The 13841-nt window shown below is 43.3% G+C and overlaps 1 protein-coding gene across 3 annotated transcripts in view; it reads left to right on the forward strand.

The window, feature by feature from the left end:
* Nucleotides 1–13841, forward strand: part of sdk (sidekick cell adhesion molecule) — a 115929-nt gene that overhangs the window by 77809 nt on the left and 24279 nt on the right. For all 3 annotated transcript variants that reach the window (XM_065452642.1, XM_065452643.1, XM_065452644.1), the window contains 4 exons: nucleotides 3360–3820; nucleotides 6195–6372; nucleotides 10760–10830; nucleotides 11940–12180. In XM_065452642.1, the coding sequence (XP_065308714.1) occupies nucleotides 3360–3820; nucleotides 6195–6372; nucleotides 10760–10830; nucleotides 11940–12180 (951 nt within the window). The remainder of the gene's footprint in view (nucleotides 1–3359; nucleotides 3821–6194; nucleotides 6373–10759; nucleotides 10831–11939; nucleotides 12181–13841) is intronic.

Consider the following 13841-nt stretch of genomic DNA (forward strand, 5'->3'; position numbering starts at 1 on the left):
AATGTCATCCGCCCACCTAACTTTCTGCCGCCCCCTGCTACCGCCCCCTGCTACGCTTCCCTTCCCTTGGAATCCAGTCCGTAACCCTTAATGACCATCGGTTATCTTCCCTCCTCATTACATGTCCGGCCCATGCCCATTTCTTTTTCTTGATTTCAACTAAGATGTCATTTGCCTGCGTTTGTTGCCTCACCCTATCTGCTCTTTTCTTATCCCTTAACGTTACACCCATCATTCTTCTTTCCATAGTTCGTTGCGTCGTCCTCAATTTCAGCAGAACCCTTTTCGTAAGCCTCCAGGTTTCTGCCCCATATGTGAGTACTGGTAACACACAGCTGTTATACACTTTCCTTTTGAGGGATAGTGGCAACCTGCTGTTCATGGTTTGAGAATGCCTGCCAAACGCCCCCCAGCCCATTCTTATTCTTCTGGTTATTTCAGTCTCATGATCTGGATCCGTGGTCACTACCTGCCCTAAGTAGATGTATTCCCTTACCACTTCCAGTGCCTCGCTACCTATCGTAAACTGCTGCTGCAATGTGTGCTGGGTTATTATTTGTAGTGGTAAATAATTTAATAAATAAAATGAACGACCATTTTCTCACAGTAATGAAAGAGTTAAGGGGGCCACATACACAGTTCCACTGGTCATCCTTCTTCACAGAGGGGAATGGCACAGTTTTTTTGCACGAAATTAGTAAGCACAAAAATGTGCATAAAATGTTCTGGTATTTGATTTTTTTTTTATTCGATTAAATATTCAATTCAAAATCTATTATTCAGTATTCACACACCCCTACATCAAATACTGCGGGAACCATGCAGCACAGACATGAAACAGTGACGAAATGCTGCAAAATACCGTATTTACTCGCATAATGATTGCACTTTTTTGTAAAAAATATTGATGCAAATTCAGGGGTGCAATTTAGGGGTGCGATCATTACGCGAGTTAAATTTCTCGCGAAAAGAGAAAAACAATTTTTTTCGTCCCGCGTTTGTTGCGGGATGACAACAGCAGGCGGCTGCCACTGAACAGTGCGGGGCACCAAAAAAAGAAAAATACAGACCGAGCAACTCTGTAAGCGCAGCATCACAAAAGCCTGTCACACTGCTACAACTCACAGTCGCTGGTTGCAGCAGTACCGTCGTTGGCCCAATGTGACGGAATGCTTAGTACGCCTGCTGTCGGGCTAGTTGGTACAAGGCAGGCTAGACATAATTTTTAAGCACAAAATAAGACACGGACTAAGCATAGACATGCAAGCATACCGTCTGTGTACATTTCGTCTCTATTCTTAGTTAATGTGTTATTTTGCCCCTAAAGGTTGTTTTTAGCATGATGGAGTGCATCTCAGTGACACAATCTGCCGACTAGTCGGCCAATCATTGGCGCCGTTGTTCTCTAGTTGGGGCCCGGTCGGCGTAGTGTGACTGGGCCTTTATAATGGTATTTTGAGTAATGTGTATATAAATAATAAATAAATGAAGTAAGCATTGATTCTTTAAACTTTGCGATAACAGCGTTCGAATGTACCATAAGACTTTTGAGGTCATTAAATCATGAATTTAAGGAAGTGAGCATTTTTGACCAGCAGCATTTGCTGAGCAATGCTTTCTTGAGCCAACAGTGCGTCCTCCAGTTCCTCCACGCATTGCGAAAGTGCCTGTTCACCACCATTACATTGATTGCACCCTATTGCAAACTGAACTAAGGGTGTTTCTGATCTCCGAATAAGCAAGAATTAAACAACCAACACACTAGATGGAAGCCTTACAGCATCCTGCCTGGCCCTAGAGTAACATAGACTGGCCGTGCTCAACTACACTAAATGCTAAATTTGGCCACTTCCACACACAGTCAACAATTGATTTTTCGAACATGCCCAATAATTCGAGCAGCTTCACGGCACCGCCACATACCCCATAGAACCAATGTATAAGGTCATCTGAAATTTTGCACACTGAAACCCTTTGCCCTCTGACTTTCATTATATTTTGCTGTGACTGCAGGCCCAGAATGTCAATAATCGAAGCAGCCACCGCCACCATTCTGATTATCTCGCATCAGCGAATCAGCGCTCTCGTACGCCGATACGCTAGCAGCTGTGGCCATCGCGGCAACTGTAGGCCTAGCTGCTTCAACATTCACTTCCAAGCTTCCAGCTGTTCAGTGCAGTGTACTTTATTGATTTTATTGAAATAATTCGCCGCCGTCAGCAATGACACCGGCTCCACCTTTGTCATCCTCGCCAACGACTTTGAAGTGCAGAAAGTACCAGCATTGCATAATGTTGATTCCTGAAAATTAGCTTCACCGTAATACAGCAGTGTTATGCGGTCAAGCATACACAACGTATTGCGAGGAAGCATATCATGAGTGAAAAGGAGCCCCTGTCATCGGGACACTGCATCTATTGTTTAATTATACATGTGGGTATCTGCATCTCCTGTCGCAGTACAAGCACCAATATGCTTAATAAGTGCACTGGAGGGCCTTAAGAACTGTTTAGGATGTGCCTGTGGTGATTTGAGCTTTGGTAGTAAAAGAAAGCATGCATTTATTTTTTGCATTACCCAATTTTTTGGAGGTTTTTGCCGCCCGCAGGGAGCCCAAAAAATTGGACGTTGACTATAACCTTACTCTACAGCAAAGAATGAATGCATCACAGAAGTGTGTGACAAGGAGTGTGTGTTTCCACAAGTGTAACACCTTCCCCATTCTATTGTGTCGTTCCTTTGGGTCTGTGGGTTTCGGCCGGTTTGTATTAAGTGGGGACCTCAACAATGCACTCCAATTAGGTTCAGAACACATGTGTTCAATCAAGTCAACAGAAAATTTCAAGTAATAATTCAAGTAAAGTCATTTCGTTATAATGAGGGTTCACTGTGCCTTGCAAAGCCTTTTACAGTGGTTTCTGGGTAGTTTCACTTCAAAAACAATGCAGCTTCTGTGTGCTGTTTTACATTTTTTTATACCAATTTGCTTAACTTTGTGTGAGCTTCTTTGAGTGCAACTATAATTACTCAATGTGGTTCCCAAAGGGAGCAGAGTTGTGCAAAGGTTTGCCATCTTGCCATCTGATGTTGTGTGTTAAAGCCACCTCTCATTTGCACAGGGGCTACATTCAAGGTAGGGCAATCTTATTTACCGCTGCCTTTGCTGTGTTTGTCCATTCGCAGTACTTTTGTTAAGGAGATATATGTTTATCACTAAAAGAAATGTGTGCCTCACTCTAAGTAGCTCCAAGTTTAACGACAGCCTCTGGTTGTAAAAGAAGCACTTGCACACATTTTGATGTATGTACACGTATGTCTGATACTTTCTAATGCTTTTTCATTGGCTTATTTCCTCTTAGTTCCTGGGCCACCATCTAACGTGTCATTCCCAGATGTCACCACAACAACAGCGCGCATAATTTGGGATGTCCCACAAGAACCAAACGGTGAAATTTTGGGCTACAAGATCTCCTTTTGGCGTCGCCCCAACTCTGGCAACGGTGCTGCAGAAAATGAGGACACTGCTGAGAGTGCTGATAAAGGCCGAGTGTCACGTGAAGTGTCGGCCATGGATCGCACATTGAAGGCCTTTGACCTCCAGCCGCAATCTTACTACGAATTCGCTGTCAGTGCACGCACACAAGAAGGATGGGGCGTGGAGGCTCGGGCGCTTGTGCTGACCACCGCAAGTCGGGAGAAGCCGCAGGCTCCGTCACGCCCGCTTGTGAGTCCCTCGCAGGTGCAGGCAAGGCACGTCACTCTGAGCTGGACACCTGGACGGGATGGATTTGCACCGCTCCGGTGTTACTTGCTACAGCAGGTGAGGATGCGGCTATTCACCTGCCAGTTGTTTGGAGGAAGGGCTATGCTATGGCTTAGATTTGGACTCGCCTCAGCTGAGTGAAAAAATAATTACGTGGAACACATATATTGAGACTCCATGACCAGTTAGCTCATTACAGTGTATGGGGGTGATTTGAATTGACCAGTTTTGTCTCTGTTCTCTATATGATCTCTGTTTATTTGAAAATTCAGTTAATTTATAATACTTGTGCAGTCCCGTAATTTGCCATGCAAGTTATACAGAATAATTGGATAACACCTCTTTCATCTATCGCAATAATGAATAATTTCCAGTTGTGGCCTCTAAGACCAGCATGATGCGACGTGCTTCCTGCTTTGCATATATCAAAGGCAGGGCCAGAAATAAGGCCACCCATGACGTGTTTCCGGCTTCTGCAATAGGTTGTGTCTACCGGCTTTGATTGTTTCTGGCGCTTGCAATGCATAAATGCATGGCCTTCAAGATTGAATTCAAGAGAGCCATTGCTGGGACTGTGATTCGGACACTGCAATGTGGGTGCTGATAATCTGTACAGCTGTGCAAACTGCCTTCATTGTGTAGTAGTGTGCATTAATTTTTTGCGTTTCTGCCTGCTAAAAAGAAGAGAGAGCATCATTATCATCACCATTTGCTTTTCTGTTTATGCATTGCATGGATCATCATGTTTTCTCCCAATTGCTGGTAGTTGTGTGCGTTTCCACTAGTGTACGAAGATGATAGGGACCGTCTAGGCCGACTAGACTTTTGGGCGCTCAGTCGTGCTCTCTCCAGGGAAGCAGAAAACTAGGCCCTTTCTCATCAGATCTCTCTCTCTCTCTCTCTCTCTCTCATCCTTGCCGACTACTGAACATAGAAGCACTCATGCAGACATTGTGCCCTAACGTTCTAACCCATGATGTAAATCACTCGATGAGGTGGCTATTGTCTGACAAATCAAAACGCTTAATTGAATAATTAATGTAATTGTGCTAATTAAATTTTCGAGCACCAGTTTCAAGATGCTAATAATATTCAAAGTGTCCGACAAAATGCATTGGCGTTCCAGTTACTTTTTAAAGAAACTGCTGTTTTATGCATAGAAGCACAAAAGTAACTGGAACATTTGGACGGACACATTGAAAATTAATATCTCGGAACTGGTGCTGGCCAGAGAATTCATTCTAAGTGGGTATGCCACGCAAACTCAGCGGCTATAATTCGTAGACTGAAATAAGTGGTGTAAAGTAATTAACCAAAAAGTTAATTAGCAGCATTACGCTAATTATGTATTCACTTGAACGTTTTGATTTCTCATAGAAGTAATGCCCATCTCATCAAGTAATGTAGATAATGGGTTAGAATTCTGCTTTCTGCTATAGGCAGTCAATGACAAATTTGGTGCACCTAAAAAGGATACCTTGTATATCCTCTGAGCAAACAAGCTCTGCTACATGATTTATTGTCGACAAAAGCTCCAAATGACTGTACTACATCTCATGCTCATGATTTTAGCTCAGTCCTTTCGTACTTGTGTTTACAACCAGTCCATCACATTATATGACAGAATAGCATGAAAATTACTTCTTTCCTCTCCCTTAAATTTGAACTTGCCATGCATACTGCCTGATGCGTTATGGCAAAAAATGCGTTGCTTCTTGAGTGCAATTTGTGTTGGTTGACTGCAATTGGAGATCTGGATCGCCTTGTAACTGTGCAATAAGTACCTATACAATGTGAACTGCAAAATCCATTAAAAATTTAAATTTGCAATTGTGGCCCCTTAATCCCTACATGCACTGTCAAAATTTTTCGAAAAGTTTCAGTAGTGAAAAAAACGGCGGGGGGGGGGGGGAGGGGGTGCAGGCATGACATCATTTATTCCTCGAGGACCAGCTTTGGTTTAGTTATTCAACTAGTATGCAAGGATAATCAGTTAATAAGTGTGCAAAGATTGGGATGTCGTGCCAGTGGAGCCGACTTTGACCAGTCAAGCAGTTTTATGTTTTTGTATTGAAAAGCGTGCACTTTCTTTCTTCTTTTCTTTTTTTTCTTTCTTCATGGCCTCCTCTAACATGATAAATATTATTACAGCTTTGTGCCCTACACACTGCACTTCTTTATTCGAAATGTTGTTTAGGGCAACTTTAAGATTTGTATTCAGCAATTTTTGCTCAAGATTAGCCAGGCACTATTGAAATATTTAACTGCACGAATAAACGATCACAAAGAGAGCACATGAAGACAAGCGCAGTTGTTTGCTAATATGCACCAACTCCCCGAACAACAAGTTCTTCTAAACTATTGAAATACATGCGAAATGACACCACGTGCGTTAACGCGACTGCCTTTATTGCTGCCTGTGGGATGACAGATTGAAAACACGGGCCCCTGGAAGGAGCTGTCCCAGAAACTAGACCCCAGCACTACTACGTACACGGTGGCAGGACTGAAACCAGCCACACGGTACTTGTTTCGGCTGCGGGCTGTCAATGACCTTGGCTTCAGCCCTTGGAGTGAGCCGTCTAATGAAACCTGGACACTGCCTGCAGGTCAGCTCCTTACATCTGCTGTCAAATCTTAGTTTGGCATCAGGTGAACTTTCGTCTAATTTGACTCTGTTCAGACCGATGGTTTCAGCAGTCTTTAATTGAACTTAGCATCATCAATGCTTGTTTTGATGTCCACTATTATTGTGAATGTGATTATACCTTGAGTTTTACTGTTTGAATGTGTTTGTAATTACCACGATGGGAATGTGCATTACATTATATTCAAAACTATGCCTTGAATACAATGTGAGTATTTTTATATTAATTGTCTCAAAATGTTGTGAAAGCTCTAGGGATAAGAAAGGTTCCAATGGCGTTATGCCTCGACACACCATGCACCGTAGTTGGTGCATCCCTCTGCAACTACCACGATATGGTTCAAGCTCAAGGAAACAATGGACAACAACCACATGCACACTCGGAAAGCATTTATTACACTTTCAACTAACACTTTGAGCAGGCTAGCTAGCTATAGTTTACATTACGGACGTTTCCCTCAGAAGAGGATATGCTACGTAAAGAGGGGCTTCCTACTTACTGGCTAGAAGGTGCAGCATCTGCCATGGCAGAAATGTGGCTGGCTAACTATGTGCGGGATGATGAGCAGCGGTGGTGGAGATTTGCTCTTGCTACTTGCTGGGGATTAAAGAGGCACAGGTGATGTCGGCAGAATCTCACATGACACGCCCAGTGGCTTTGATGGGGCTTGCAATTCCCATGCGCCACTCACAAAAGGAAAGCTTTCTCCCTCTCATGAAACCTACTGGTGAGAGTGTGCCCGGCGTGGCATTAGCAGCATGTGTGACCGTCATTTTAGGTGATGATTCCCACGGTAAGTAAATACAAGACTTGATCTGCTACATTCCTGCTCCAAAACAACCCAACTGCTAAAAAAAAGAAAAATATTTTCTGTAATGTGAAATCCCATTGACGTATAAGTACTGCAGCAAAATTTTAGGATAAAGAAAAAGAGAGAAAAAAGAAGTCTGACCTTCATATTTTTTAGTAGAAACTCCTGCGCTTATTGTGCCAATTTGTAACAAACACGAATTCCGGCGCCACACTGCGCCTGAGCGGCATCTGAATGTGTGCTCCGACATTGGCCACGAATAGCAAATGGATTCGTTCTCCGAAAGAGAGTGTAGCCGTTCACATGCCGCACGCCACACGATGGCACCTCCCGCACAGAATTTTCACACTTATACTTATAACACTGGACATTTGGGCTCCTCCGACAAGTGGCCGGTGTGCATGCGGCCACTCGGGTGACTGCAGTTAGAGGGTACTAGAATACGGTCGAGTGGGCCGAACGGCATGGCGCTCCCTAAACCTGAGGCGTAAAAGAACAAAAAGGAGGCTGACGGCACTGAAAGCGAACTAGATATTAGGGACATGCGCATTCAGTGGGCGAGTTTATCTGCCCTACTGCTGGTATAACGTAAAACTATTCCAATCTGTTTTTATGACCATATGGGCGAGTCCTTAGCCATTTTGACCTAATGGCGGATTTGGAATAAAAAGTCACAGTTCCGCCCGAAAGGCGAAGCATTGATTGCGATAGCAAGTTAGTAGACAGCAGTGCGAAGATAGTAGCTTCATTGGCCCTATAAACTTGTAAGTAAACATTCGCTCACTAGCTAAATTAACCAGCATGGTGTCATGGCGGGCATACGCAGCCATGAGCACATCTCACTTGATGACCGCAGAAACTCACTGTCAAAACAAGGGTGAGCCGTTATCATTGGTTCACCTTCACGCGCTTTCACTCGTACATACAGCATACATTGCACGTCGATGATGTTATCGCCCCTGGACTTTTAACGAAACATCATGGCAATGCCATGGCAGAAGAAGTGCGCCTGGAGTGTTTACATAATTGATGTCACAATAAAAACAGATTGGAATATCTTTACGTTTTACCAGCCCAGGGTTTGTCACAGCTCTCTGGGCCTACGGTGACGTATGGTGACCCAAAAATTATGTTACCGTGTCGATTGGACTGTATAAATTGAGAACATTTCCCGCTATCTTCATGAGCGTCGGTGCGGGAATATATAGTTTGATCATGGTGCCATCAATGCTTTCGAATTTATAGGAGAGAATTCACCATGCCACCGCTCGACACTCTTCCCTATTCTTGTACTCTATAGCTACAAAGCGCGCTTCTACTATGCGCTTCGTATTGGTTTATTCTGTGTTTCATCATGCTTTCGAAGTATGCTGCTATATTACATTATTACACCAAAATTGGCAGATTGGCGTGCTCCAAACTGCTTCAAAATGAAATTTTACCTTCTCCAAGTTGCTCCAAAATGAAATTCAGTCTGCTCCAAGCTGCTCCGAAATGCAATTTTACTTGTTCCAAAAATTACACCGAAATGACTTTGGGTAGTCTCACCCTTGTTTTTGTAATACAGTACCTGGCGTTTTTCGTGAGAATAAATGAAAGTGGTGTTTTCAAGGTATTGGAGTTTCCTTTTAGATTCTATTTAATACATGCCTGGCGTATATTGTCACGTTGTAGTGGCAGTGAAGAACCAGAGAGCAGTAGAACTGTGAGTCATGAAACTAACTCCTTATTGGGCAAACTTCCGCCCAGGAAAACATGTAACACTCAAGCACAATGACAGCGGTGAGTACAGTCGTTGGTCATGGAAATCCGATTTCAGGTCAAGTGCTTAGGCTATTCATGTGTTACTAGTCATGTGTTCTAATGTAATCGCTGGTGCTCGCGTGCATTCCGGAGTGTACATTGCTATTTGCATTGCGCATGCAATCTGATTAGACAAGGTTCCCTTACTATAGAATCAGTGACAACACTCAGGAGAGTTCGGACACATGAAGGTGCATTTTGCACTGAGCGGTAGAAAATGGTCGCCGGAAAAAGATAAGGTATGCTTGTCAGTATTGTGCTTCAAGATAATGTGAACAAAGCTATAGTTTGGTTGTCCAAGCATTGTAATACTTAGCACAACAGCATTGAACATATTTATGCGAATCCCAGCCGATTTCCCCTATTACCTGAGAACACAAGAATGTGACACACGTGGAGTGGACATAATATTAGGAACAGGAAAGCACCCCAATCTTCATTGCACTTGCAGCAAACACTTCTTTAATTTTGTCTGCATAATCAGAAAAGAACATGGTATTTCATCTTGTTTGCATAGCCTGTCGGTAGTATTTGTGCAATTTAAAAGGCTTCATTTGCCACGGAATGGAAAAGGTGCTGTACCATGACTATGCTCCATAGGTAGGGCTGTTGCAGAACCATTCAGCACAACCTTTGGGCCTAGCAAAGAACAGCCGGACTGTAAGCATGAGGCCGAAATCGGTGATCAGCGTTCGCACACCACCAGCAGAGCTCTAGCACACAGAGCATCAGGTTAATAACTGTTGGCAGCTGAAATATACAGGGTCACTGTAAAACAGCCTGCCAGCAGTAGCTGCGGGGTCGGTGTTCTGTTGCTAAGCACAAAGTCACAGGTTTTATTCCCCATCACACTGTGAAAAGAGTAGGATGCAAAAACTCTTATGTATATCTGTTTAGATGCTTAAAAATCCCAGGTTCCAGAATCAGGAGAATCTTTGTGTGTTGGCTTCGTATGGTTGTTGTTAGCACCCACAAAAGATTGAGCCCCTTGGTTCCCCGGATTCTTGTCGGTCATGGTATTCAGTAGGTTACAGCATAGGAAGCATAGGGCCCTTGTAGCTGCAACTGTAATATGTTCTTGTTTGTTGTGTACCTGGCTTGATGTCTGCTATTTGTGTGTGCTTCTGCATAAATAAAGGCCTACTCAAGGGGGTCCCCGAGCTATGGTGTTTTCCAGTGGTCAATCCAGAGTAGGTTCGTGCTTTCCACTGCTAGTTTCAGGTCAGATTTCTTTCAACTGCCCCGCTGCCGAGACAAGGATTTAGGTGAAAATGGGACCAGAAGCACACATAATTTCCGTCTTCATGTAAAATCAGTATGTTGCACTGAACCTGCTGTGGGACAGTGACACTGATTGTCATGGAAACGGGCAGAGTGGAAGTTGGGCACCATTTTCGGAACCAGTTTTTGGGACGTACATGCAATAAGTTTTAGTGTAATTCCCCATGGAGCATTTTTGCCCACTGCTGGCAAATTTGGATTGATGATATCCGAGTGCTCACTCCAGGATTTCAGCGGCCGCTCCAGATTGACCAGTGGAAAACATCTTTACTTTTGAATGCTTCCAGGTAGCTAGATGCAGAAGCTCGGCAACATCATGCTTCGAGATGATAAAAGTCTGTGAGTTAGTCGAAGCTGCAGGGCTTCAATGTATACTGTCAATTTAGCTGTGCTGGCAGTCAACTTGACCTCTGCTTTCTTTGTTTCTTTCTTTCTTTCATTTCTTTTTTCTAGCTCCGCAAGTTGCGCCAACAAATGTAATTGTGACGCCGTACACCACTACGTCCATCACTGTTGTGTGGAAGGTAAGTTGCACACAGATGTGCTCAGCTCCATTTGCTTCTCCTGTGTAGAAATATTATTTTAAATAAATTGCGCAAACTCTCATTTATAAATGTACTGTACAGATGTCTGCTTGATGAGTGCAATGCAATAACGCTGGACACATAAGGAACACGTGAAAGTTAATGCGTATGCCCCCATTTAGATAAAATTGCTGCTCTGTGTCTTTACAGAATGTAGTTCTTTGTAAGCTTTATTGCAATTCGAGCTCATGGAAACAGGGGACAACAGTGTACAATCAGGACGCATTTATTCCAGTTGCAACAACGGTTGAACCTGTTTGACAAATTGGGTGATGATTGCAGCGACAATGTGCAGCTGTAATTCATGAATCAGCAAATGTGCATAATTGGTTGGGAGTCCTTGGCATTTTGGACATTCTTGGGTTATAGCAAGTTTAGGTCTTTGTCTATTGGTGAATTTGGATAAGCTGTGAAATGAGCTCTCCAGCTGTAGCAGACATAAGGCATCAAATTCATTTCTCACTCCACAAGCATGGGCTGAAAATTCTGGGTGCCCTCATTGGTATTGCTCAAGGGACACCAGCCTTTGAGCAAAGATGGATTGCTGGTTTTTTAAAGCACCTGTGTAAATATTTTGCCAAGATAATCATGAAAATTAAAGCACAGAATACTTCAAAAACCTGAAAATGCTTTCTCTTTCTTTCTATCCTTTTTAAATGTTTCCCCTTAATTGAGCATTGTTAGAAAAATAGTAGTTTTCATGATAAAACACTTGTGTTGACAGCTCAACCTCTTTTGACTTTTCACTCATTCGATAACGTGCAGTGAACCCTCATTTTAAAGAAATCACTTTATATAAAATAGCACTTTATTCAAAGTTTTTAATGTTCCCACATTACTATGAGTCTGTTATAGCTTAACTGCTTTCAAAAAAACACCACTTAAAACAAAGTTAGTTTCTTGTCTTGGTGGCTCCATTACAACGAAGGTTTACTGTAAGTGTTTCAATCATTGGAACAGTCTTAGATTCATGAAATTGAAAGAAGCAAGGTTAAAAGTTTTCATTCTGTAGATTGGCACTGCATAGCACTCTGGACAACTGTGTGCAGGGCCTTACGGATGAAGCGTGGAATGGTGACAAGCGACACCCTGGCTACCGTGTGGAGGCCTGCCCTGTTGGTGCACCACTGCAAGACTGTCGTGTGCGGTCATTGGATGGCCTCGAGGGTGGTCCTCTCACTCTAGAGGGACTGCAAAGAGACCGCATCTATGAGGTGCGAGTAATTGCCTACAATGGCCAGGGTGATGGACCCCCAACCCGGCCAGTCTCCGTCTATGTTGGTGAAGCCGGTGAGCAGCAGGATGCCTTTTGTGCTTTGTCTGCTTGGCACCTTTGTTTGCTCTTGTGATTTAACCAGCTCGGTGAACTGGGAAGGTCAGCTTAGTGCAGGAGCTGCACATAACTGGTCTTGCAAAACTTTGGCTTACGAACTGGCTTTCTTGGTGTGGGTGTATATTTGTGTTCATAAAGTCAGTTTCATTGATTATCTGCTAGGGAGCCCTTCTTTGAGCTGTGTCGAGGAGAGCTCAGGAACCCTTCCCGCAGCAGTACACAAGAGGCACTGCACTGTGGATGAGTGTTGCGCCTTCTATCTGACTGTCTCGTGCTGACTGTCTCGTGCATCACACAGCTCCACAGTCACAGCAGGAAGGCAAGCATGTACACTTATAGACCAGTTCAAGGTGTCACGTAGCATATGGCATATGGCACTGATTAGGTGGTGCGTACTCAGGAACATAGACACATAAAGACGAAATGGATGTAGCATTTTAGACAAGACACAAGTGTAACAGTTGTAATTGGTCACAGGTGCGAGCCATGTAAACAGACAAGTGTAACAGGCTAATGGGCATAGGTTTTTATAAGCATACACAGGTGTAAACGGGCACAAATGTAACAGGTGTAAATGGACACAGGTGCAAGTGGATGCAAGTGTAAGTTGCAAAGCAGCGCACCTTACACCTGTGAAAGAAATCTTCTATACACCTTAATCTTGTTTATCAAGCTTCACACCGACTGCATAACAACTTCATCTTAGCAAGCGTGTAAGTTGGTACTGAGGCATTTAATTTATCAGCTCTTCCACATGCTATACTTTTGTGGAATGACTGTCCAGACAATCTTGTACGGCAATCTTAAAAAGTTATACGCTCTAAAACCTGATGTTTAGCATTTGCCGCTTTCACTGTTCCCTTTGCCAGTAATACTGTTGCCAATATGTCCGTCTTCTTCTGTTTCTACATGAAATTGATGTTTTGTGATTTGTTTTTATTCTCTGTAGCACTGTCTCCTTTGAGTGTCATATTTTTGTTTGTTGTTGCGGATTGTTATTTTTAAATTTTACTTACGATTGTTACTCCCTTACTTCTAAACTGTATATTGTTAATTTCTTGGGTTCATTGTCATCTTACTGCGCGAATCAGTGCTTGATTTTGTAAAGGCATTGATGTATTTGGTCTGTATGTATATATTTACTTTATTGCCCCCCCTTACACAATGCCCCATGAAAGCTCTCTAAGGTACTTAAAAATAAATAAATAAATAAATAAACTTGCACCTTATAGTCATGCCATACCACCTAGCCCCGTCGCACCCCTCCCTAAGCATTTCTGAACAGTTTCAAGGTTACTTGGGACCTTCCAATCATCGTGGCTCAACAGGTATTCTTTATTAATAAAGGGAAATTAGACATCCACCCAAAACATATCTAATTGCTACAAAGGAAACCAGGTTTCCGCAGAATTATTACATCAAACTCTTGTCTTAGCTTCAAGTTGTTGATGGATTCGACTTTGCCCTGCCACGTGCTAACCACCTGGTTGGTTCAGATGGTAGAGCGGCTGCCCCGGAAAGGCGGTGGTCCTGGGTTCGAGTCCCAGACCAGGTCGAGTTTTTCTTCAACTGTGAGACTTTTCTTTCGAGGAACCTGTATGGGTTTCCTTTGTAGCAG

This window comes from Dermacentor albipictus, chromosome 8, assembly GCF_038994185.2.
Source record: "Dermacentor albipictus isolate Rhodes 1998 colony chromosome 8, USDA_Dalb.pri_finalv2, whole genome shotgun sequence".
Lineage (NCBI taxonomy): Eukaryota > Metazoa > Arthropoda > Arachnida > Ixodida > Ixodidae > Dermacentor > Dermacentor albipictus.